This window comes from Haliotis asinina, chromosome 10 (assembly GCF_037392515.1).
Source record: "Haliotis asinina isolate JCU_RB_2024 chromosome 10, JCU_Hal_asi_v2, whole genome shotgun sequence".
Taxonomy (NCBI): Eukaryota; Metazoa; Mollusca; class Gastropoda; order Lepetellida; family Haliotidae; genus Haliotis; species Haliotis asinina.
In genome coordinates this window covers 42523487-42548349 of record NC_090289.1, presented here as the reverse complement: position 1 = coordinate 42548349, position 24863 = coordinate 42523487, and the positions used below count along the sequence as shown (strand labels likewise).

Here is a 24863-nt window from a genome sequence, read left to right as displayed (position 1 = left end):
TCTAATGTAAATAGCACGATATCTGGTTTGTTAATGAAATCAACAGATTTACATTACAAGTATCACAGCACTAGGCAGACAGCTGTTCAACAGCCAATCAAATATGCAGTTTTCTATTACACACATCAATCAGCTGACATTGTCACATGACCAGTCACATGACCACAAGGTCACAAAAATAGGGCTAAAAATGTACATCAAACATGAGAATGCTTGGAAATGACCACACCATTTTTTTTTCATTTTCTATGAAAATTGCCATGATTATGACAGTGATATGAAACACTTGAAGTACAATGAAACGTTTCAATATTTGACAGTAAAAAAATCAAGATGTAATATATCTATTTCTGAATGATGGTTCCATTTAACCACAGTGAGAAAAATTGTTCTTCATGTGGCAATGGTGAATAAACAGACAATACCTGGACTGGTGTGACATCACAGGTCTGGTGTGACATCACCGGCCAGGTGTGACATCGCAGGCCTGGTGTGATATCATGGGATTGGTGTGACATTACTGGCCTGCTTTGACATCACAGGCCTAGTGTGACATCATGGGCCAGTTGTGACATCATGGGCCTGGTGTGACATCACAGATCTAGTGTGACATCATTTGCCTGGTGTGACATCATGGACCTGGTGTGACATCACAATGAGTGGTAGGTCATTATGGGTCTGGTGTGACATCACAGAAAACCAAGTGACATCACAAAACCCAGTGTAACATCACAGAGACCAAAAATGACATCACAGGGTCACACACGAAACAAATAACATCACAGTCACACACATGACATCACAGCCACCCCAAAAACATCACAGAAACCCAAATGACATCAAAGAATCTTGTGTGACAGCACAAAGACACATGAAACATCACAGAACCTGGTGTGACAAAACAAAGACACACATGACATCACAAGGCCTGGCATGACATGAAATTCACCTCCTACCAGTGCAATACACAGCAAGGGAAATAGTACACCAAACAAAGTTATCATAGAGGTAATGTATGCCAGTTTGGCACTTCCTGCAACTCCTGAACCAACCATTCTGTTGTAGTCAACAGAGGCTTTCAAATGTGTCTCTGCTCTCAGTCCTGTCCCTCCAACATGTCCATCCGTTTCCTTTTCTGAATGTCCTGGGACATGTTCACAGCTCTTATACCTACTTTTATCCAAATGTCCACCTGCCTAGGTATTGATTTCATAGAGTACCCAGCATCAACAATGCATGGGGTTTCTAAAGCTTGACCAGATCAGGCCTTTGTGCCTGAATGTTAACAAGCTTGGGCAAACTATTTATCTGGATAACTGGTTTTGGTCTGGATTTGTGAACCTGGATAGCATCCATGTGCCAAGATGTGTGCATCACGTTAAGATGTTTTTGCCTAGATGGGTGTATCTGAATAACATCCTTGGGGCAAGGTTTGTGTAGTTTAAAACAGTTGATATACTTGGGAATAGGTTTGTATCTCAAAGTGAACATGTTCAGGCCTCACTTAAAAAGATTAAACTTAAAATTCTTCAGATCCTACCCAGTACACTGTTCTTGGGGCTTTGATCTTGTCTAAACCCATCCTCAACACATGCCTTTGGCTGACTCATCTCAAGACACAATGCCATCCTTGGGCTGACACAAGGATGTGCCTCACCCTACTGGGGTAACACAAGCTTTGGTGGAGAAGACATGAGATCAAGACGATGACACAAGCACTCTTTGATACAACGTATCACATGTTTTGGAAAAGGTTGCTGTTCCTGTAATTCAAACACATATCTAGATGAATAAAGTCTCTGACAGTCTTTCCTGTAGAATTAATGGTGTCACTTCTTGCCCACTTCTTGTGATGCTACGATGTGCTCTGCAGAGACTGGAATGACGGTGATGCCTGATGCCATGGTGATGGCCTCGGTTGCCCCGGCAACCTGAGAGGCTGATACTTCAGATGAGGTGATGGTGGGTATACTAGCAGAAGCTCCAGACTCCACTAGGTTTACTGGAATTGGATAAAAATACAGCTGACTTTGGTGACAAAAGGTCAACTCAAAACTAACATGATGTGAAGTGGAATGGTATTCAACCTCCAGGTCAAGGCCATTGAAACTAAGTCAACTCAGACAACAATCATCAGTTTCTTGGTATTAGTTCTGACAAGATGTCTCCAAGATTTCAAAACTGCTTTTGTTCTGAGGTGCAATGTACATAGATAGTGAGTGTAATAGTGTTTGAGGAGTTAACACAGATTATGTCTCTTTCATGATGAAAATGAAAATGAAAACAACCCCCTCACTTTATAAAACTTCAGTCAATGGACATATGCAAGACCTACTTGTAGTTAAGGCGAGATGACCTTGAGACTTCTGCTGGAGGGTAATGGGGCAGTCTTTGTGGGCCAGGAGCAGTGTCTTGAGTTGGGCCACCTCCCCACGCAGCAGGCTCACCTCACTCTGGCAACACACAACATACAGGTGTAGGGATTTACACGTGTAGAAGCATACAGGTGTGCAGATATATACAGGTGTAGGGGTATACATATGTGTAGAAGTATACAGGTGTGCAGATATATACAGGTGTAGGGATTTACATATGTGTAGGAGCTTACAGGTGTGCAGATATATACAGGTGTAGGGGTATACATATGTGTAGAAGTATACAGGTGTGCAGATATATACAGGTGTAGGGATTTACATATGTGTAGGAGCTTACAGGTGTGCAGATATATACAGGTGTAGGGATTTACATATGTGTAGGAGCTTACAGGTGTGCAGATATATACAGGTGTAGGGGTATACATATGTGTAGAAGTATACAGGTGTGCAGATATATACAGGTGTAGGGATTTACATATGTGTAGGAGCTTACAGGTGTGCAGATATATACAGTTGTAGGGGTTTACAAATGTGTAGAAGTATACAGGAATAGAGAGATAAACGAATGCGCACACGCACACACACAGATGGACAGAGACAAAGAGAAGCAAGCAGAGGCTTGTAAAATCACTGAGTTCCAATCATATCTGATTTAAAACAAGTTTATTCCTGGTATTATCAGGACTTATTACAGTCATTTTGAGTTTTTATCTGTACTAAGGTGGAGGATTGATATACTTGTAGTTACCTGTAATCGAGAGTTGGTGTTTTGTAGCTCATCAGCTTTCTTCTCAAGATTGTTGATCCAGTGTTTCCGTTTTTGTCGACATCTGGCTGCCGCCGCCCTGGAAAAAGGGAACATCACCATGACAACAGTTGGCTGCTGCCCCCTAGAAATGACATGCATCACCATGGCAATGGTTGCTTTCTGCTGCAGTTTTTGATACTACAAACATCACCATGACAACAATTGGTTGCTGTTGCCCATGAAAACTGAAAACCATGACATTGTTGCCTGAGGAAACACATGCATAGCCATGACAACAGCTGGCTGCTGTCCCTGTAGAAAACACAAACATCACCATGACAACAGTTGGTTGCTATCACTCATGAAAACTAAAAACCATGACAACACCCTGAAGCTGTTGCCTTAGGAAACACATAAATCATCATGACAACAGCAGGTTGGTGCTAATCCTGAAAACATAGACATCACAATTATGACATTACCTCTCAGTATTTCCCCCCGACATGAGGTCTTTACCATCATTAATTTACATCTAATTTACATAATTAAACTCCACTGAATGTTTGTCCTTCATACTATTAGACTGAGCAGATGTTCACCTGTTTCGTTCCAAAAACTTCCTCCTTCTTTCATCCGCATCATCATCGACACTGGTTCTTTTGGACCTTTTTCTGGAACAGAACCATGTGGACAAAGTACTCAATATAACATGACAGACTCTCTGTGAATACAAGAAAACTCTGTTCTTTAGCTTTACTGGAGCAGCACATATCGCCATGTTGAAGGCAAGTTTTCTTACCTAGAATCAGGAGAGTCTGTTTGAATAGGGTGAAACACTCACTTACATCAGTATCATACACATATATTATATGGTGTACACCTACATGTTGAAGCCCGACTCAGAGAACTCTCCGTCTGGTGAACCAACAGGCGAGTCAGACTGGGAGCCCGACACAGTGTCAGGTATATAGAGGGATGTGGAAGGTTGAGAGGGGCTGACGGACGTGTGGAGTGTTGGCAGGGGAGCTGGTTCAGTCTTAATCACAGCCAGTGATGGGGTGTTTTGCTGAATTGTCTGTTTCAAACGCTGAAATAGAAACTGATTTGGTTAAGATAAATGTGTTCATAACCTAAACAGTCTTGAAAGTTTCAAACCCACTCCAGGATTTAACATTCGTAATTACTTGGATCCCACTGACTTATTACCCTACTTCCCTTGCAAAAATATTTATGAACATTAAGTAGGAAATAATAAACACCACCAAGCATCAATACAGATTATATTCTATCACTACAGCTTATTACAGCAAATGGATTACATACAGTTCATAAAGGAAATTGGGATACTATGACCATAAACTAGTAATCCAGACCATTTGATCTGATGAGTCCAATGAGACACACGTTGCTAAAGGCCTATTGTCCTTGTAGGAATGTTCATCTCTGACTAGTTCCCATAACCTTGAACAAATAACCAAGTATGCCTGGTGCCCCACTGTACACCTCTCAAATGGGGTATAAATCTTTGTGAGGGAGAATAAATCATTCATACCCTGCCTCATGGGAAAAACATGCATCCATGGAAGTCAGTGAACCATGAACCTGTGGTTCAGATTGACTAGTCAGTACAATGTTAGTAAAATATATGACTGAATTACAGTTTCTTTTAATGTTGTTCTTACATAATGAGAGATTTAAAGATTCGGTAAGATCAGTTGGTTGATGCATGAAGATTTGGGGTATAGGGCATTTTGTGTCTTCCTTGTATTATCCACCATACCTCCAAAAACACAAAACCCTGCATATGTACCCCTTGTCACAATACCATAGTAACCCCGATTTTCATGAGTTAAATGTACCTGAAAATGTACTGAAACATTGAGCTGAAAGGAAAACAAAGAAGCAGAAGCAGTGGAAGCAGAAGCAGTAGAAGCAGAAGTAGAAATAGAAGCAGAAGAAGTACAAGCAGAAGCAGAAGCAAAAGCAGAAGCAGTAGAAGCAGAAGCAAAAGCAGTAAAAGAAGAAGCAGAAGCGGAAGTAGAAGCAGAAGCAGAAGCAGAAGCAGAAGCAGAAGAAGTAGACGCAAAAGCTGTAGAAGCAGAAGTAAAAGCAGAAGCAGATATAGAAGCAGAAGTAAAAGCAGAAGTAGAAGTAGAAGTAGATGTAGATGTAGATGTAGAAGTAGATGTAGATGTAGATGTAGATGTAGATGTAGATGTAGGTGTAGATGTAGAAGTAGATGTAGATGTAGATGTAGGTGTAGATGTAGAAGTAGATGTAGATGTAGATGTAGATGTAGATGTAGGTGTAGATGTAGATGTAGATGTAGATGTAGGTGTAGGTGTAGGTGTAGGTGTAGGTGTAGGTGTAGAAGTAGATGTAGATGTAGAAGTAGATGTAGATGTAGATGTAGATGTAGAAGTAGATGTAGATGTAGAAGTAGATGTAGATGTAGGTGTAGATGTAGATGTAGATGTAGGTGTAGATGTAGAAGTAGATGTAGATGTAGATGTAGATGTAGATGTAGGTGTAGATGTAGATGTAGATGTAGTAGTAGATGTAGATGTAGATGTAGATGTAGATGTAGATGTAGATGTAGAAGTAGGTGTAGATGTAGATGTAGTAGTAGATGTAGATGTAGATGTAGATGTAGATGTAGATGTAGGTGTAGGTGTAGATGTAGATGTAGAAGTAGATGTAGATGTAGGTGTAGATGTAGATGTAGATGTAGATGTAGATGTAGATGTAGATGTAGAAGTAGATGTAGATGTAGATGTAGGTGTAGATGTAGATGTAGTAGTAGATGTAGATGTAGGTGTAGATGTAGATGTAGGTGTAGATGTAGAAGTAGATGTAGATGTAGATGTAGGTGTAGATGTAGGTGTAGGTGTAGAAGTAGATGTAGATGTAGAAGTAGATGTAGATGTAGATGTAGATGTAGATGTAGGTGTAGGTGTAGATGTAGAAGTAGATGTAGATGTAGGTGTAGATGTAGATGTAGATGTAGATGTAGATGTAGATGTAGAAGTAGATGTAGATGTAGATGTAGGTGTAGATGTAGATGTAGTAGTAGATGTAGATGTAGGTGTAGATGTAGATGTAGATGTAGATGTAGATGTAGATGTAGATGTAGATGTAGAATCAGAATCAGAAGCAGTAGAAGAAGACACAGAAGAAACAGAAGCAGAAGTAGAAGCAGAAGAAGCAGAAATAGAAGTAGAAGTCTCCTTTCGTACCACAGTATGTAAATGAATCAAGGCCTGACCTGTTTCAACACCATGGATGACGTGGGAGTGGTGACTGGTGCTGTGGTGACGGGTGTGGTTGGTAATGTCCCTGCACTCGGCACCTTCTGTTGTATGACAATGCCCTGTGGTGATGTTGGCTGCTGCTGCTGCTGCTGCTGCTGCTGTTGCTGTTGCTGCTGTCCCACTGGGCCGATGGTGGCAGGGATGTTGACGGGCACAGTCTGCCCTGAGGGAAGCTGGAGGTAGACCTGCATGGTGTACACCTGCTGTGCAGCACTGGCCGAGGTGGTCGGCAACCCTGCCCCAGACTGTACCACCGCAACATTCGACCTACAACATGGACATATAACTTATGTACACCAGTTTTATGTCAGTGTATGAAATAAGGTCCATCCGACTGAATTGACTTGGCTAGATTCTGATGAACGGTATAAATTTGCAGCCAGACAGGCAGCTGATGGTCTGGTAATCTTGTCGAGATAACGTTTGATACATCTGAGTCATTTTCTCTGGAATACCAGCAATATTACAGCAGGGGACACTATAAATGGGCTTAACACACTGTACCCATGTGGGGAACTGAAGCCAGTAATTCAGTGTGATGAGTAGATGCTTAAACCAGATGCAAGAACCAAAACTGATTGACTGATCAATTTGGTCACCTGTAACCTGCAAAGGTTGTGGATTACTGGATATCCATTCTGACTGGAGATAACTTCAGTAGAACAGGGAGTAAGTTGCTAAAATTCTTCGTGGATCAGAGCATTGCTGCCTCATCTCACATGCTGATCGGATCTTGTGACAATGAATTTTAACTGTGAATAGGACATAGTTACAACATTGCAGCTTTTAGGAACAGAGTCCTGAAATGGCATCGATTCCATACATGCTGACCGGGCTAATGATAATGTTTGAGCTGGAGGTACAAAGCAGTAGAAGGTACAAAGTGAAAAGGTATCAGTACTATTACTGCTTCAACCTACAAGCTGACAGAAGCTGGGGATAATGTCTTAATTGGGAACAGCACAGAAAACTCAAACATCTTTTGTACCACAAAGTATTGCAACTTTATACAAATGTTGAATATCCATTTATCATCTTATTAATTCAATCATTTTTAAGCACATATTTATGTCTTTTTATTTTTCTAGCCATTTCATATTTGATACTGCTAATCATTCGTATAGCAACCATATTGTATCAACCTCTGGAATCCTTTTAAGGTAATAAGGTACTGTCTGTCTCTCTGTCACGAGTAAGGAACAGAATCCATTACGCCATCAACTTACATGTTGACGGGAGATGGTGATACTGTCTCTGAACTGGAGCTGGACACCACTGGTTTGGCTGGGGACATGGTGCTGTCTGCCGCTTGGGATGTGGAGCGGACATTGACATCTTCATCTGAGGTTGTGGACGATGGTTGAGGGATGGCTTGTTTGGAATCTTGTCGCCTTCCAGACAGGTCCAAAGCTTCGGTTTCTTCAATGACAATGACCCCACTTTCCTTATCCACTTCCTCTTTGATGGACAACGAGGAGGACAACTTGGGTACCTCGATCACTGAGTCAAGACGTGATGGGTCAGGTGGAACGGGAGTGTTGAGATCATTGGAGTGGGGACCTGGCAGCGGTACTCCCTGAAAATGGCAGAATAGGTGTCTTTATTGAATCAAAACTGACCTTGACTTCTGACTCAATAGGATCACTTGCTCTACACAGACAAAACAGGCATACATATTTTGAAGGTCGCTGACTATGTACTGTTGCCTCTTTGTACAGTAGAGTATGTTTAAAACAAACATATACATTATGTACTGTTGATTCCAACCAAAAATTCCTACCTCAGGCAAATCAGCTGCCTTTTTGAATGCCTCTTCAAATGGGTTTTTACTCAGTTCCTGGAAAAGGCCAATCTCTTCACAGTTTCTCAGAAACTTGGTTGGTGTTGGTGTCTGGTCTGAAAAACCCAAATATATATTGGGATGTCATCAGATCATGGGTAATAATTGTCATTGTTGAATCTACGTTATTCAGGCAAACATTTCAGACAAATGTCTCGATTTAAAACATCAAAGATTTCTTAATTAACAAGGAAGAGACATCAAGAGTGCTTTGTGTCAGCGGTTGCTTTTGAGGTATAAACTACTAGGTGTAAATACTATATCCTTCAGTCACTTCTCACCTAAGAATGGGTTGCTAGGGGAGGCGATTAGACCCCCTCCCCCAAGGTTCAAAGCCAGTGACATTTCATGTTTCCGTATGTGTACATTCAGATGGTCCTCTGTAGAAAACCGCTAAAACCGAAAAATTAACAATGAGCAGTGACAAAAATAATGATATATCAAACTGGTGGTTACTTGTGATACTAAAATGGATGTAAATTCTGACAATTATGACATGGCGAGTAATTAAGGTGTATGAGTGAGTGAGTTGCGTTTGGCTAATTGTTTAACACCACACTGTGGAATTTGCTATCACACAATCACATTTTTATCCCATGACAAAAGGAGACAACTCTGCCAAGCAACTGCATGTCTCATCTCTCCTAACCCTAACAATCACAAGTTTATCCAATGACCAGGGTCTGGCTGCTCCTAACAACCACAACCACAAGTCGGACAAAGAGGGGCAACACTACCAAGCAATTGCATGTTTCGTCATCCCTAGCTCCCACAATCAGAAGTTTATGCCATGAGCAGGGGAGATAACTCTGCAAAGCAACAGGACATCTGGTCTCTCCTATCCCCCATAATCATATGTTGAGTCCATGACCAGGGGAGACAACTCTGAGGAACAACTGAATGTCTTCACATCTCCAAACCCCACTAATTCAAAGTTTATCCCATGAACACGTGAGATAACTCTGCCTGTATCACTGATCACAAATAATCATAAATTGGTAGAAAGAAGGACTAAAAACAATCATTGGTTCCAAAAATACATATTTTTGATTAATCAAACTTTCGTTGTTTTAGTATATAACACTTGAATGAAGTAAACTAAACATTGAATTTAACAAATATTCAAGAACAGACATGCATTAACCAGCATAAAGCTATTCACATTGTATTCACAGTTTCATATTCATCTATATGGTAAATATTACTGTAAGCTGTGTCCAAATATATTTTACATCTATCGTGAATGCACTGATAAATACTTGTTCTTGCATGTGTGCATTTCATTGCAAGACAGAAGAGACAACTGTGCTCAATTCTGTCTGTTCTCTCCTAACCTCTGAAAAGAATACTTCTCAAAAAACATAATACTATTTAATCAAAATTTTTAATCTTAATCATGTATAAAGTGTTACAAATGTGGAATTTACTTGCCTCAAACTAGTTTGTCAGTTGTACATTTAAGACAGTCACAAGTTTTTTGTCCATGTCCATGTATCATGCCACTAATCTATGCCAATATGCTAACACGAGGAATTGTGAACACTGTTTATCCTGTCCATGGAATTTTAGTCTGGTCACTCACCATCCCACATCCCAGAGCCGAGCAAGCAAAGGGTTTATCATCATCACTCATTCCCGCTGGTTTCCACTGTGGACAACCAACTCTCCTGCCTCTGAAACAAAACAAACATGGTTACCATGGTTACATATCTACATGACACTACCAACGATTGTCCACCAGTTTGTTTGTTTGCTGGTTTGTTTCCAATACCAGGGAACAGATCAAGGACTCATTTTAATTTAAAACTTTCATGACAGCTAACAACTGTTCTCACTAACGTGAACAATTTTGGTATAGCAATATCAAAAGCAGGGATAGAAATGCATGTTTTTCTAAGGGTGCCATAGTGCACTAGGCAGATCATTTGGATTACCATCCTTGCCGACGGCATGACCAAATTGTACAGAATATACTTTCTGGTTTAACAGATATTATCAGAAAATCGTTTACCAAGCAATACTTAAAGGCTTATATTCATAAGAATCTTTATATTTATATCCTCTTTTCTTTGGCATGATCAAACATAAGAGGGACAGGTATGCATTTTTTCCTAAGGGCGCTACAGGTGCGCATGAGTGAAAATAAGGTTTCCCTTACCTTTTAATAATCCAGTTACACTTAAAGGACCACTAAACTCAATTTTTTGGTACTCTTTTTATCACTGCATATGAAAGACTTCTGGTTAGTCATAAACGAAATACCATTTTTTTTAAAAAAACAAACACTTGTGGTTAATTAATACCAAGTGCTTAAAAGTTGCTAAAAAGCCGTCTGCTTCTCTCTCGCCCGCAAACGAAACCGCAGACAGGTTATGTAACTCTGTTGCCAGAGCCCTACAGTGACGTCATAGAAGTAACGATTTCCAGTTAAATGTATAGAAAATGTGTAGGAAGCTCGTCATTTTGCTGATTTGTCAACGTCATCAAAGACATGCCGAATTGTTGTGTTGCCATCAATTGTTCCTTGGGGTCGGGTGATGGTGTCACTATGCACAGATTTCCACCACACTCCGTAGCTTCTGCTTAAATTGGTTGTTAGTGTGTGCAAAGGGAGCTTTTTGGAAGCCTGTGGTATATACTAAAACGGATGGTTCGCCCCTACCACGCTTCCAGGATAGAAAATGGAGTTCAAGGTCCATCGAGTTTATAAAATCAAGACTGCTTACTACACATTGCTGACCAGAAGGATTTTGCATGGATATAACGCTTTCTTCCTCGGTAATGAGGTTGTGGTCGAAGAGACAATATTATAAGTAATATTATATTGACCCTTTATATTGACCGATTCCAAGAGTGAGAATGTTATGTTATAAGCAATGACATGTAAAATCCTATTGTCCATCAATAAAATACATATTTTACTACCAGTAGAAAGTAATTTTGATTTTGTAAGTCTGTGAAAACAAACTTAAATAGCATTCATCCTCAGACAGGGCGCCGCCATTTTTGAAAATCGTGAAGTCTTGGGCTGAAGTCCATTAGAATTATTGAGATTATGATTTTTTCTCATCAAGTTAGAAAATCAAAACTACTTTTTACTGGTAGTTAAACATGCATTTGAATCATGGCCAAAAGGATTTTGCATGACACAACTTTTAACATAAGGACTTCTTCCAAGGAAGCAACGTGGGGGTCGAAGTGACATTTATATTGCAAGCAATGTTATATTGACCTCCACCTCACTTCCAAGAGTGAAATTGTTATGTTATAAGCAATGTCATGCAAAATCCTATTGTCCATCAATAAAATACATATTTTACTACCAGTAGACAGTAATTGTCCTTTTGTAAGTCAGTGAAAACAAACTTAAATAGCATTCATCCCAAGACAGGGCGCAGCCATTTTTGAAAATCGTGAAGTCAAATCCATTTGAATTAAGGAGATTATGTATGGTTTCTTCTCATCAAGTTAGAAAATCAAAACTACATAAATATGTATTTGAATCACTACCAAAAGAAGTTTGCATGACACAACCTGTAACATAACCTAAGCGAGGTCGGGGTCGAAGTGAAAATACTGCGCGATAAATTTCTTCACTTGCTAAATTTACTTGGTTTGTAACGTTCACTTACCAGTATGTAGACACTTGTCAATATACGTCTTTATACTTGGTCTCATATTCCTAATTACTTTGTAATCATACTTGCATGCATTTTGAAACTTAGATAAAAAAGAAGCGATCTGCGAATGTATAACAGGAATGTAATATGTAGACAATTCATAGTTTTTCTATATGAATCATAATTTGCACGCACACCCTAGTGTATGTCGTCTGCATCATTACACTTAACGACGAAAACAATGATTCTGTTGAAAGCTATGACAACTTATTAAAACAAAAATGCAAATATTAAAATTAAAGTTATAGGAGCAATGTCAGGCTATTACCTTCTTCGAGGAATGTATCCATCAATATCCACAAAAACAAAAGATATATAATTCATCTGCAGATTTCCCAAGTGATGTGTCTGTTAACAGTCTAATATACGAAAACGTGATGTATCGTTTCAGGTTTTTCACACTGCTGTATAGTTTCATTGGTTACCCAAGACAGCACACCTGGCGACTAATTGCTTAATGTGCGTCATTCTTTTTGAAAAGTTGTTTACTTAGCCAATAATGAAAATGAATCAATGTATTGGCGGATAATCCTTTGAAAGAAAGGTGTTGTTTTACATAGACACAGTTATGACAGAGTGTATTCAGTATAGATTAGTAAATGTACATATATAAACTAACCCGTGAAGGTCCCGGGGTAGAATAGGCCTTCAGCAACCCATGCTTGCCATAAAAGGCGACTAACGGGATCGGGTGGTCAGGCTCGCTGACTTGGTTGACACATGTCATCGGTTCCCAATTGCGCAGATCGATGCTCATGTTGTTGATCACTGGATTGTCTGGTCCAGACTCGATTATTTACATACCGCCGCCATATAGCTGTAATATTGCTGAGTGCGGCGTAAAACTAAACTCACTCACTCACTCACTCACCTTTTGACAAATCCCCCACTTAAATCCCCATAAAACTAATTAATCAATCAGCGTGTTATCGGTTAATCCTTTGATCGATCCAGACACAAGAAATGCCCAATGGGGGCCTTTGTCAGGTAATCTAAGTGGCGTTACCGTGTAGGTTTATACCACCTTACACGGATTACAACCTAGCGACACCAAGTGATTTTGACAGAATTGTCTATGAAAACAAGGGTTGTAACTCAAAAACTAGGCAAAGCAGGAGACAAAACTAAATGATAGTAGATTGTGAGAACATATAGCTTTCATTTTTCTCAACAGCTTTCGTGATTTCAGGTTTGTACAAACCTGTAAACGAAATAGTTTAATCCCTGAAACGTAGATATATACTACACAGACCTTTATTTCTATACCCACTATTACGTCACGGACATGCGGCGCTCTGATTGGTTGAAATTTCGTTTACGGCTGAGAATTGTTCACTGTTGACAAAAAGGTCGATTTAAGGTAATTAAAGATCGAAATGAGCAGTTTTAATGACGGGGTTTCATTCATAACGATGTCAGCAAGTGATTTTGCATTTGTACCCTATTAGAGTATATGTGACCTTTAAAACATGACAACATGACCTTTAAAACATGACAACAATCATGTCATTTCAATTTATTGCTGAATAAATCAGGTTACATCATATGAGTTGGATTTACTATCATTACTGCAATTATGATTCTGCCTTATTTGTTCCTGGACCCAAAAACTATATTATCATTCAAAATGTGATTTCCTGTTATGCCCACTTTTGTAAGACTAAGGTTGCCACTGAAAAACAGCTTGATTGGTTGCAAAAACGGGTTTCGAATAATTTCAGTTTGTCAAATTTATTGCATTTTCCACTAAAAGAATCATTTTGTGCTGCATAGGCACACTCAAAATATTTCATCCCTGCCAATGCAATATCAATCAAGACATGGGCCCACATTTGGCACTATTTTGTTCCCTATGTAATCCATTGTTCCATCAGAAAGAGGAAGAGCTAGAATTTCCCTGTTAATCATAAAATTCTCACTCATTCTCAACAAAGGACAGGACAAAATACACATTTTCCTTCTCCGACAAATTAACATGAAGATTAAGGACCAATCAAAATCACTCAAATTCACACCTTCCCTTCGTTGCAGAGTAAACAATAAACTATATCACATCCTGGCTTTTTAATGGAAGCTGATAAGATAATATTAGGTCGGAGCATTTGGAAAATCTAAGCTCAGAGTCACAATGGCTTAAATCAATTTGAATGTAGCGTTGGTGAAGGTTGTAGGGGTGGGCTGGGGTGGGGGTGAGCCTCTCTGTATGTGCACGCATGTGTGTCTTGACCCGTGTAGTGTGTAGTGCAATGATAGTATGTGTGGTGTGGTGTGGTGTGGTGTGGTGTGGTGTGGTGTGATGGTGTGTGGTGTGCATGTGTCTATTCAGATGTGCTCACACCTGTGTTTGTGTATGCCATGACAGGTCAAGCACAGCCAGATAACCAAAACATGTTATTCAAAATAAAAAAAAGCCAGTTATTAACAATTCCTCAAAGCTTACCCCAAGGCATATTGCAAACATTCCATCAACCACTTGGACCATACCTACATACAGTGTTCCCAGAAATTATTGAGAAAATCTTTGTTTTTTTTTCTAATGATGCTAAGATTGGAAAAAGGACTTTCACTATGCACTAAGCATACTAAATAAGGGAGACAACTCTTGGAGGCTTAGAAGGCAGCTCATTACGTCAAGAGTTATCTCCCTTGTCTGAACAGACGGCTTCCTGTTTTGACATGGCAGAATTTACAGCAAGAGAGAAAAGAAAGCTCATTCTAGATGATTTTGAAAGGGGTGAGGCTGATGCTAAAGTGTTAGCTTGTAGACATGGTATTCCTCTGTCTACAGTTTACAGAACTTTGAAGAATATTCAAACAGGAACCGGGATAGAGCACAAAGCAGGGGCAGGTCGGCCTAGGAAATTCAGTGTTAGGCAGGAATTATAGAGACTTAATTGGGTGAAAAAACGTGGAATTCCCTCGCCGTTGATGAAAGATGCACAAAAGGAAAAACGTTTAAACTGGTGTCGGGCTCATGAAAATCAAGATTGGGATAATGTTTTCTTTTCGGATGAAAGTTCTGTTTGGCTTTTCCCTAATTGTGTGAAAATTTGGACCACAGATACTGTCAAACCTATCTACCAGCGACCAAAACATAGCCCGAAGTTTCACATGTGGGGTGGCATATCGGCTCGCGGAGTGACGCCACTGTGTGTTTTCACGGGAAACGTGACAAAAAAAAGATACGTTGACATTCTAAGTGGTCACCTTCTTCCGACAGCACAAACATTGTATGAAGATGATTGGATTTTCCAGCATGATAATGACCCAAAACACACTGCGCGCTACACAAAATAGTGGTTGTCGGGCGAAAATGTTCAAGTTTTAGACTGGCCCAGTTACAGCCCAGACCTAACCCCAATTGAGAATGTGTGGGGAGTCATGAAGGACAGAATAAACCAAAAGGGACTGAGAAATATTGAAGATATGAAGGCTGAGGTGGTCCAATATTGGGATACCCTGTCACACGATTACCTACAAACTTTGATGGGTAGTGTGCCTAGACGTATTCAGGCATGCATTGCTGAGCGAGGAGGTCTAACAAAGTACTAAAACAAGACTGAGACTGTAAAAGGATGATGTTTTAACATGTTTATGTAAGTAAAACGCCAGAAGTTAATAAACGTAATGAGTTACATGACGCAACATGATTCTCAATAATTTCTGGGAATACTATAAACATAATCATATGGCTGGGTAATGCTTAGCATTCAGATCCATTCATCTACTTGAACTTGTTACCATGGTTACTGTAAATAATTTATAAATGCCAAATCTACAGGTCCATCTGCTTGAGACAACAGGCAATGACCTTCACAGTGAGCTGTCCAAGTCCATTCATGTCCACACTACAACTGGAAAATGCAAAATGACCTTCAGCTGTTTAACATCTAATTATCAACTTAAGTACTGCTATCACATTACCTGTGGACATAAATGCCAAATATCTGAAAACATGGTTGTCTCAGATTAAAAGCGGTTTTACTGACAGAGGTCACAACTGGGTCAGTATTCATGAAAATGAAATGGTACATTGTCACATAATAAAGAACTTGCTCTATTGTATATTAATATATATAAGTATATTAATACATGCACTAACAGCTGAACAATGGCCAAATAAATACATTTTTAATATAGATGCTGTTGCAGGCATGACCACAATCACACTGGAATCTGGGAATACATTTTCAGTAATGATATTGTTCGACGAATAACCATACCTAATACAACTTTAAAAGGTTGATACTAGTTATTAAAATAAATCAGGCAGTTCAATCAAAATGCTGAAGGCACACCAGGGTCAAAGGTCATGAGGTACATTTTGTAATCAATCAAAGTATCAAGATATGACTGTCAAGAAAAGTTCTTCCTTTCAAGTGATTAGATGGTGTTTTAAGATTATTGAACACATACAGCAACATTCCTGCCTGAGTGTGGCTTCCTGGATTAGTCCAGAGTAATGCCAGTGTCATGGACCTCGGCCTCATGAATATCTGGGTTAGAGTTTCTCTTTGGCAATATATATATATATAGTTACTTTGTAACCTCATATGCCGCTGTGTGCAGCCTGAGCTGAAATAAACATCAGGGCCTCCTTTAATGAAGCACTAAGGTGCTCATAAGCTAAGGTAACCTTAGTGCAATAATAAAGAATGGGAGTTAAGGTTAACCCTAGTAAAGATTGCTTCAGCACCAGTTCAGCATGCTGAGGTACCCCACTTAGGCATGATGAAGTGACGTCCAAATCTTGGCTGCAAAACTGACCTACTGACCAAATTTTGTTTTATCGTCTTATATAAATTAATATTGTTTGGTGAGATGCAACTAGGGACCAATCTACCAAATTACCTGACTTTTGACAAAATCCCTATCCATCAGACTACAGAGTATCGCCTGAAGAAAATACTGTTTTCGTTTTGCAGCATACTCACACCTCAATGACAAAAAGAAAATATTCACACATGCTTATTGAACACCTTATAACCAGCTAATGATAATGATGATAAGGAGATTGCATGAGTCCTTAGGAAAATATTACAAGAACATGGATGTAATGTGCGACTCAATCGGCTGTAACTATGTACATACGCATACAATTACTGTTCTGCATCACTTGTTTCCCAAACAGGCTTATCCAGTGTCAGGACCTTTCACAAACGGACATGCCATTGAACCAGAACACAATACTGTAAGAACAAGTGAGAGTGAGTTTGCTTTAATGCCACTTTGAGCAGCATGAGAGTTATGTCATGTCACGTCAGCTTAATGTGGAAGAAGCCTGAAGGGATGGATGTCTTGCTTGACTAGTTTGGTGCTGATGAACCAAGGATCATAAATAGAGGGAACCAAATAAATAAATAGTCACAAATAGTCATCCTCAGTGTGCTAGGTTTTATGTCACTTTGAACATTATCCCAGTTATATCATAGCACATCAGCTTAATGCACCTTAGGGACAGATATCTTGGATGTTAACTGCTTCGGTGAAATCCACAAGCATGAATATGACACTGTCCACCCTAGAGACAAAATCTAAATATAGAGAAAAGGAGAGAAGTTGAGAACAAAACTACATAACTCAACCAATAAAACTTCATTACACAGAAAACAATAACTAGGTGTTTAAACAGTTTTTACAGGAGACATATGATATTGTAAAGTAATGGAATAGAGCAGTATAGTGCATAACAAGTTTTTTTTTCTAAATACAGTACCTTCGTATTCTTGTTAAAAACTGGGTATGATGAATATTATTATAAATCCCCATGGATGAAAGCTTTGTTACTGTTTGTGTCCATTCTATTATGACAAGTTAGCAGCAACTCTCTGGTACCATCTATCACTAGTATCAGGCACATTCATGGACTCTGATTCATACAACAGTTTCAAAGGGCATCAAAACCCATCAATATGAAAATGCTTATATCCCTTAGCGACAGACTCTCCCCCTTGAGCACTGTCAAGCACCATAGCCATACAGGGCGCTATGTTAAGCCACATAGGGCGCTATACAAATTTTATTGTTATCATTAGTACTGCAAAACAATTTTATACCAGTCTAGATACACATTTCTGTGTTGTATAAAAATGAGTGTGTTTAGTATACGCCGCATTCAATATTCCATCTATATGGCAACAGTCTGTAAACAGAATCTGGAACAGACAATTCAGTGATCAACAGCATGTGCATCGATCTGCCCAAATGGGATCTGACGACAAGTCAACCAAGTCAGCAAACCTGACCACCTGATCCTCTTAGTAACCTTTAAAAATAAGCATGGCTTACTATAGATCAATATCTCACCCGGACATTCATGGCTACGTCGTGCAAAAATATAACACTAAGAGGAAGAAATTCCAGAAATCAATGCATGAATGAACAAGACAAAGTACCAAATTTAGTTCTCCGATTGGCAGAACAACCAATCAGGAATGTCCAAACTTGAAAATATGTTCCCCATTAATTCACAGGGTAATCTGTCATATTCACATAACATCCTGAATCAGCATAATACTATCTGAAGCCTTGTTTGAGGTTTATGAATGGGTTTCACAGGTGTTCAAGAAAGTCATTTTCAAAATTTCAGAATAACTGATTACCATATTTTCTCCAAATTCCTTAAGCACCAAACAATAAAGACTCTGGTGTCCATGAAAGTTCTGCTTCTTCATACTAAAAGTTCTATTCCTTCAAGACAAAGTTTTCTTAATTGTGAAAATACATTTAAAATTTGAATGTTACTGTCACATGAATCAAATTCAACTAGCTTTCTCATTTTTCATTCCAGCTGTCACATTCAAAGATTTAGGGCATTGCTTCAATGAAACTTAAAAGTTAAGAAAATTAAAATTTCATAATTAAACAGTGAACTTTTCAGCAGTAATAGCACTTCAGTTCAAGGCATCAATACACCTGCAATTAAGAGAACAATAGACTGACTATGCATATGGTAATAATGATGTTTACCTTCATCCTGACCTTAATAAAATACACAATGTCATTGTTAAACTCACACATAATTACCAATGCATAAAACTATTTGAAAAATACATATGAAATTACTGAAATCAAGAACTATTCTTCCAATTAAGACTTATAACATCCATGTTTTCTCTGAGTAGTTTTTGTGGTTTAACACCACACTCCACCTTACCCAGCAATATAACTAGGGCCTGAAAATAATCGATTTGAGTAATTGCTTTGTCTTGTGAGTCAGTTGTATTTTGTTTAACACCACACTCTAGTAATTTGGCATTTAGCAAATAACCTGGGTCTGGGCCAGATAATCCAATGACTCAGGTCCCCCTAAGTAACTGAAGGAATTATGACAAATTTGAAGGAATTGCATCTCAAAGATCATCACTGCAAAAGAGCCTCATAAGACGCTCTCAGTCATCATCTCAATGACATCGAATATTATTACACCAATCTATGAAAAACTGTGAAGCTAAGCTGCTGTGGGTTCTTACAGAATATATCTTTATTCATTTTATAAATGTAAGGTCTAACAAAGATACCCTGATTTGTGCTGCCTATCAATAAAGATTGATAATTATTAACTTAATATATATTAGAAAAATATGGTAAAGTAAAATTAATATCCATGTTTTTCACATCACTGGTGAGTGGCCACGTGCCTATATGTGTTACTGGCAAAAACAGGATTTAGAACCAAACTTAAAAGCAGCCCACGAAGCTGCAACTTTGTGCCTTGGGTGTGTGGATTAAAACTCGTTTTTCTCCCAAGACTGCACATCACATATCACTCATGACACTTTTCATATTGATAATTGTTAATAATCCTTCCAATATTTACTATTAACATTTTTCCCTGACAGCCCTAACCCCACATCTTATCTTGTTTTTTGAAATGCTGCTTCTGTGTACAGTGGGCTGGTGAGTCACTCTCCTTGAAAGAAGTGACCCTCCTTATCTCTGCAACATAGCTTCCCTGGCCTAGACTAATGCTTAGTCTCTGAATGTATACTACTTGAGAGAAACAAATAATTATTTTTAAACTGAAAGTTGGTGAGACATTGAGCTTGGTTTTATGCTTTGGATAATATTCCAGCAATATCATAGTCATGACACCAGAAATGGACTTCAAACATGTGAGGAACTGAACCCAGTCTTCAGCATGACCCTTTGACCACTATGCTACCCCATCGACCCAAATTGAATGAGAGCTGAGTAAGGTGAACTTGACAGGCTTTGTTTAAGGCTTTAGGGCTGGACAGCAAGGAAAATAATGTGGTTTACGGACTGTGCGACAGACTATTTCTGGCCTAAAATGGCAGGAATGGAACCAACAAAGTGATCAAGGATTGCCCTTACACAGAAATGTTGTATATTGGATGCCATCGGTGTTGAAAATACTCAGGTACATTTTGCTGCTGGGCTGTTTTGATGAAAACAATAGGTCAGCTGATTTTTATGATAGGTAACATAAACTTAATGATATGACACTTGAATATTGATAAATTTGTGTCTACATATTCCATGTTATTTACATTTAGTCCTCCAATCTTGCTGAGTCATCACTTTTGTTTCATTTGGAAACCAGTTTCCAAAAATAGAATAGCCTGTAGGAATCATGTCAGTCATGTTTATTCTGCTTGCCTGTCAGTTTTCTGTCAGCCAATTAGTCTATGATAAGAGTTAACTACATGTTTATTTTGAGAATTATGCATGTCTATTGGTAACAGTGTGTGAAATAGTTTCCATATCTGCTAGCCAGTGGGGCTAGTTAAGCCTGAATGTTGCTAGGCCATAAAATAATTCACTTGTCTGTAAATTTAAATGCAGACAATGGTTTAATCATTAAGCTGCTAATTAAGATGAGCATGTATATCAGGCCATAATCTTGCATGATTTAAAAGCATATTATAACTTTGAGTGGTAGAGAGAGATATATTCACAAAATGATCTCATGAAAATTCATAGAGTTGTGACGATACGCCCATGCCACGATACGATACATATCACGATACTGGTAGTACGATACACACGATACGATACGTATCACGATATTTTGTCCTTGTATACAGAAAAATAAAGGTACTGGAAATAATGTGCTGTTATGTTATCATTTCAGAGAAGGTATTCTTCTCCCAACAAAAATAAAACATGTCATCATGAAAGACATTTTATTAAAAATGTTTAGCATGTGTCAGTAAAGTAGTGTTTTCCAAAAAAAATGGAACAGCAGGGATCAACATTGGCACAACTTGCTTTTTTGCACAGATAACAAAATAAATTTGTGAAAATTATCTCAGTCGGAGCATGTCCACTGCAATATTTTCCACGAAAATCTAAATAGAAGGGGAGACGGTGTTTTCGTAGACTGCTAAGTATGTAAGTATCGTGTTGAATCGATACACGACAATCGTATCGATGTATCGTATCGTGCAGCTCTTGAATTATCGATTAATTGTCACAACTCTAAAAATTCACTAGCCAGACAGGCCAGTGACTAAGGAGATTTAGTGTCCCAACTGGATTTTTACTGGCCACAGGTTAGAGAGCCAGTGGTTATTACGCACACTGATTAGTAATCAGTAAGTTCGTGCAATATAACATAGTGACATGATATGACATACAATTAACTGCTTCTGAATCAGTAAATTTATATCTGAACATAAACTGTTGTTGTTTTCAAGGACTGATTTTCATGTGACTTTCTAGACAAGCAAGCATGAGTCCAGGCTGGTTCTAACGCTGCATTCAGCAATATTCCAGACGTATGGTGGTGGTCTGCAAATATGGAGTCTGGACCAGACAATCCAGTGATCAACAGCATGAGCGAGTGAGTGAGTTTAGTTTTACGCCACACTCGGCAATATTCCAGCTATGTGGCAGAGGTCTGTAAATAATTGAGTCTGGACCACACAATCCTGTGATCAACACGAGCATCAATCTGCGCAATTGGGAACTGATGACATATGTCAACCAAGTAAGCGACCCGGTTAGTCGCCGCTTACGACAAGCATAGCCGCCTTTAATGGCAAGTATGGGTTGCTGAAGGCCTATTCTACCCGGGGACCTTCACGGGTCGATCAACAGCATGGGTTTCAATCTATGCAACTGGGGAACATTCAAACAATGATATGTTTCAAGCAAGTCAGCAAATCTGAAAACTGACTCTGAGCCATACAGTCTTTACTTCATCACCTAAATACCAAACAGCAGGAGCAGGGGTTCAAAATTCCTTTCAAAAGCCACCTGCCACAGGGCAGTGACTTTAAGAAAGTATCTTGTCCTGACTAATTATCCACGTGCCCTGAGTTTTATGACACAGTCACGATGATGTAATTATGAAAGAATAAATCAACATGGTATTTGATCTTAATTTTTGCTGGACTATTTATTGAGATTATAATGAGAAGTGATAAATAGCAAAGAAAGATAACTTTACTTTATGTGAAATTTAGTAGCTATATTTTGAGCAGATATGAAATGAAATGCAAGTTTATCTATTTGATAGAGTTTGAAACTCAAAGCAGAAATTATCTTGCACTAGCAGCAACTCACAGACAAGTAAGATACCATTATCTGATTGCCCAGAATGAAAACTGACTTGTCCCAGGCATCAGGTGATGGAATTTTGAACCCCTGAGGCGGTGACACTAGAAATGATTGTTTCCTTAACAATCTAGAATTAAGTCTGGAATATGGAAACACACGTATATGTAAATCTCTTTGTGCTCATTTTGTCCTAGCCATTTCAGCTTAATAACAGTGTAAAAATTTACATCTCTAAATACAATAAACAAATTGCCATCCATGACGGTACATGTTTCCTTCAATAAATAGAAAGATTCACACAAATGTTCACAATGTATACTCCCTCATAAGGATACGTAATGACAGTCATTGTGTTGTGTGAAAACATCATATCCCCAAAGTATCGGTTTCCAGTTGTGACACAAACATTTGGTGTGCATGGGATAAGTTTGTCACCCTAACTGCAAATATATTAATATTTTGGGGTGGGGCCTTATAACATCAATCCTTCCAATACATTACTAAACTGCCATTATGATTGCAGATGATAATTTTTTGTTCTCATATCATTCAACAGAAATTGCCTTTAACATGTTTAATTAATCATAAAGAGTTAATTGCTCTTATTTAAGCTAATAAGCACTGATTAATGTGCTGATTGGTTGTGATTTGTGATGCAGCGTTAATGACTGCTGGAATTATGCACACAGGATGTAGAACTTTTACATTAAGAAATTCTAAGATGCTTCGGTGAAAGATCAAAGGCGCCGACAATACTTTATCAGATGATAATGTGCACTTTTTGCATTACGTCACAATGTGTTGACATCACTGCGCCATTCCAGTCCGCCCCCTCGTAATCCCACTTTTTTTGCATTACGTCACAATGTAACCAGCGTCTCGATGGATATCAGTTGCCATCGCCTCGTACAGCCTCCCACAATAAACTGCTTCATCGCATCCTGTTTCTTGGTTTGCTGTTGCATCCCACAGCTAACATCACTGGTGGAAACATGTTTTCCGAAGTATAAAATGTCTCATAGTTCGACTCAAACTTTTACAGAGACATAGGTAGTGTTTGCAATGTTTACATTCGAACAATGCAATCGTGGAATGTTGCATGACTAGTCAGCTTCAGCTGAATGTACTGATCTAAACTTTCGTAAGTAGTAGAAATGAGACGGTCATATTGCCTTGAACGGTTTAAGAGAATCACAGATGTAATTAAAATGTATATATGTGCGCTGACTTTCACACAGTGCTAATGTCAATGGGCACCTGTTGATGGATAAAAGGCACGAAAAAATTGTTTATTGTTGGTATTACTTGGACAGAAAGGTTTTAACTCCAAGTTATTGGAACAAACATGATACACAACTCCATAAATTAATACATGATCATTCATACTGATAATGGTTTGACAAATGAGCTAACACAGACCTGAGCACAAATCCATTTTGAAGATATTTTGTCCAAGGCTTAAGGGTTGGCAGTGAAGATTAGCTTCATATAAATTAATAAGAAAATGCTTACTCATGTGAGTCATCTGAACTTTAATGTCAAATACTGCTTAATATTTGATCACAAGAATGCGAGCTCCAAGGAATATCTCTCTTAACCATTAACCTATATTTGGAAGAGACAGATTAATTCTGTCAAATGATTACATTCTTCATAATTATTTCTAGATTTTTCTAAGTAACCAAAGAGTGGATAAACGAGTCTACTCACCTAAAATCTAGCCAATAAAAGCAAGAAAACCTTCTACTTCTGATCTGTGAAAAGCATTTGCAGCCTCATCCTGATTGCTGTGTTTCATGCATTGATTTCAGACAAATGTGCTCTACATATGAAATAATCTGCTATGACTCTGGATTTTACATAATAAAAAAAATAACACTTTTTGTTCACAGTGGATATTTAAGATCACATGATGGTAAGACAACTGAGTCAACAGCAGACTAGCATTTCCGTTCACCCACACTTCTCCTTCCTAACATAACACTGACAACCGGCATAAAATGCAAATTATTTTGACACTTTCGCCACATACAGAAGATTAGACTAATTATTCTAAAATCACTGCACGTTAAAAAGAAGGCCGTAGATGCTGATAAGTCCGGTTGCCCACAAAAGCGACCGATCTTACTAGTTGCAAAAGGTACTTCCTTCTTATTTCAGTTTTTCGTGTCCACTGTTTACATATTACGGCTCATCATACAACAGATATAGATAAGTAATTGCATTCTAATGAAATAAGTTCGACAAACATTTACCAGATGTTTCGTTAAGGGCTCAAAGCAAGGTAGTATTCCCCTCCTCTGCTCCTCAGTGGGACCTACAATTTGAGACTATCTTCAGTATCGCTTCGCCAGCTTGACAGCTTCCATGGCGCATGTGTTC

General features: G+C 38.7%; 1 protein-coding gene across 1 annotated transcript; it reads right to left on the bottom strand.

Moving 5' to 3' along the window:
* Positions 1-255: 255 nt before the first annotated feature.
* On the bottom strand, positions 256-24863 carry LOC137298331 (cyclic AMP-dependent transcription factor ATF-7-like). Its single transcript, XM_067830542.1, has 11 exons — positions 24737-24863; positions 9857-9947; positions 8556-8667; positions 8215-8330; positions 7661-8010; positions 6389-6701; positions 4008-4210; positions 3723-3794; positions 3124-3220; positions 2336-2453; positions 256-2002 (listed from the first exon to the last, which is right to left on the bottom strand). The coding sequence occupies exons 2-11, from the start codon at positions 9905-9907 to the stop codon at positions 1830-1832; spliced, it is 1605 nt and encodes a 534-aa protein (XP_067686643.1). The 5' UTR covers positions 9908-9947; positions 24737-24863; the 3' UTR covers positions 256-1829.

Bases quoted from the DNA above. Each gene is read 5' to 3' on its own strand.
- LOC137298331 (XM_067830542.1), bottom strand. From the start codon at position 9,907: ATGAGTGATGATGATAAACCCTTTGCTTGCTCGGCTCTGGGATGTGGG. The intron at 8,668-9,856 runs GTGAGTGACCAG...TTTCGGTTTTAG, and splicing joins CGGCTCTGGGATGTGGGATG to CGGTTTTCTACAGAGGACCA. The intron at 2,003-2,335 runs GTAGGTCTTGCA...ATCCAATTCCAG, and splicing joins TCATCTCGCCTTAACTACAA to TAAACCTAGTGGAGTCTGGA.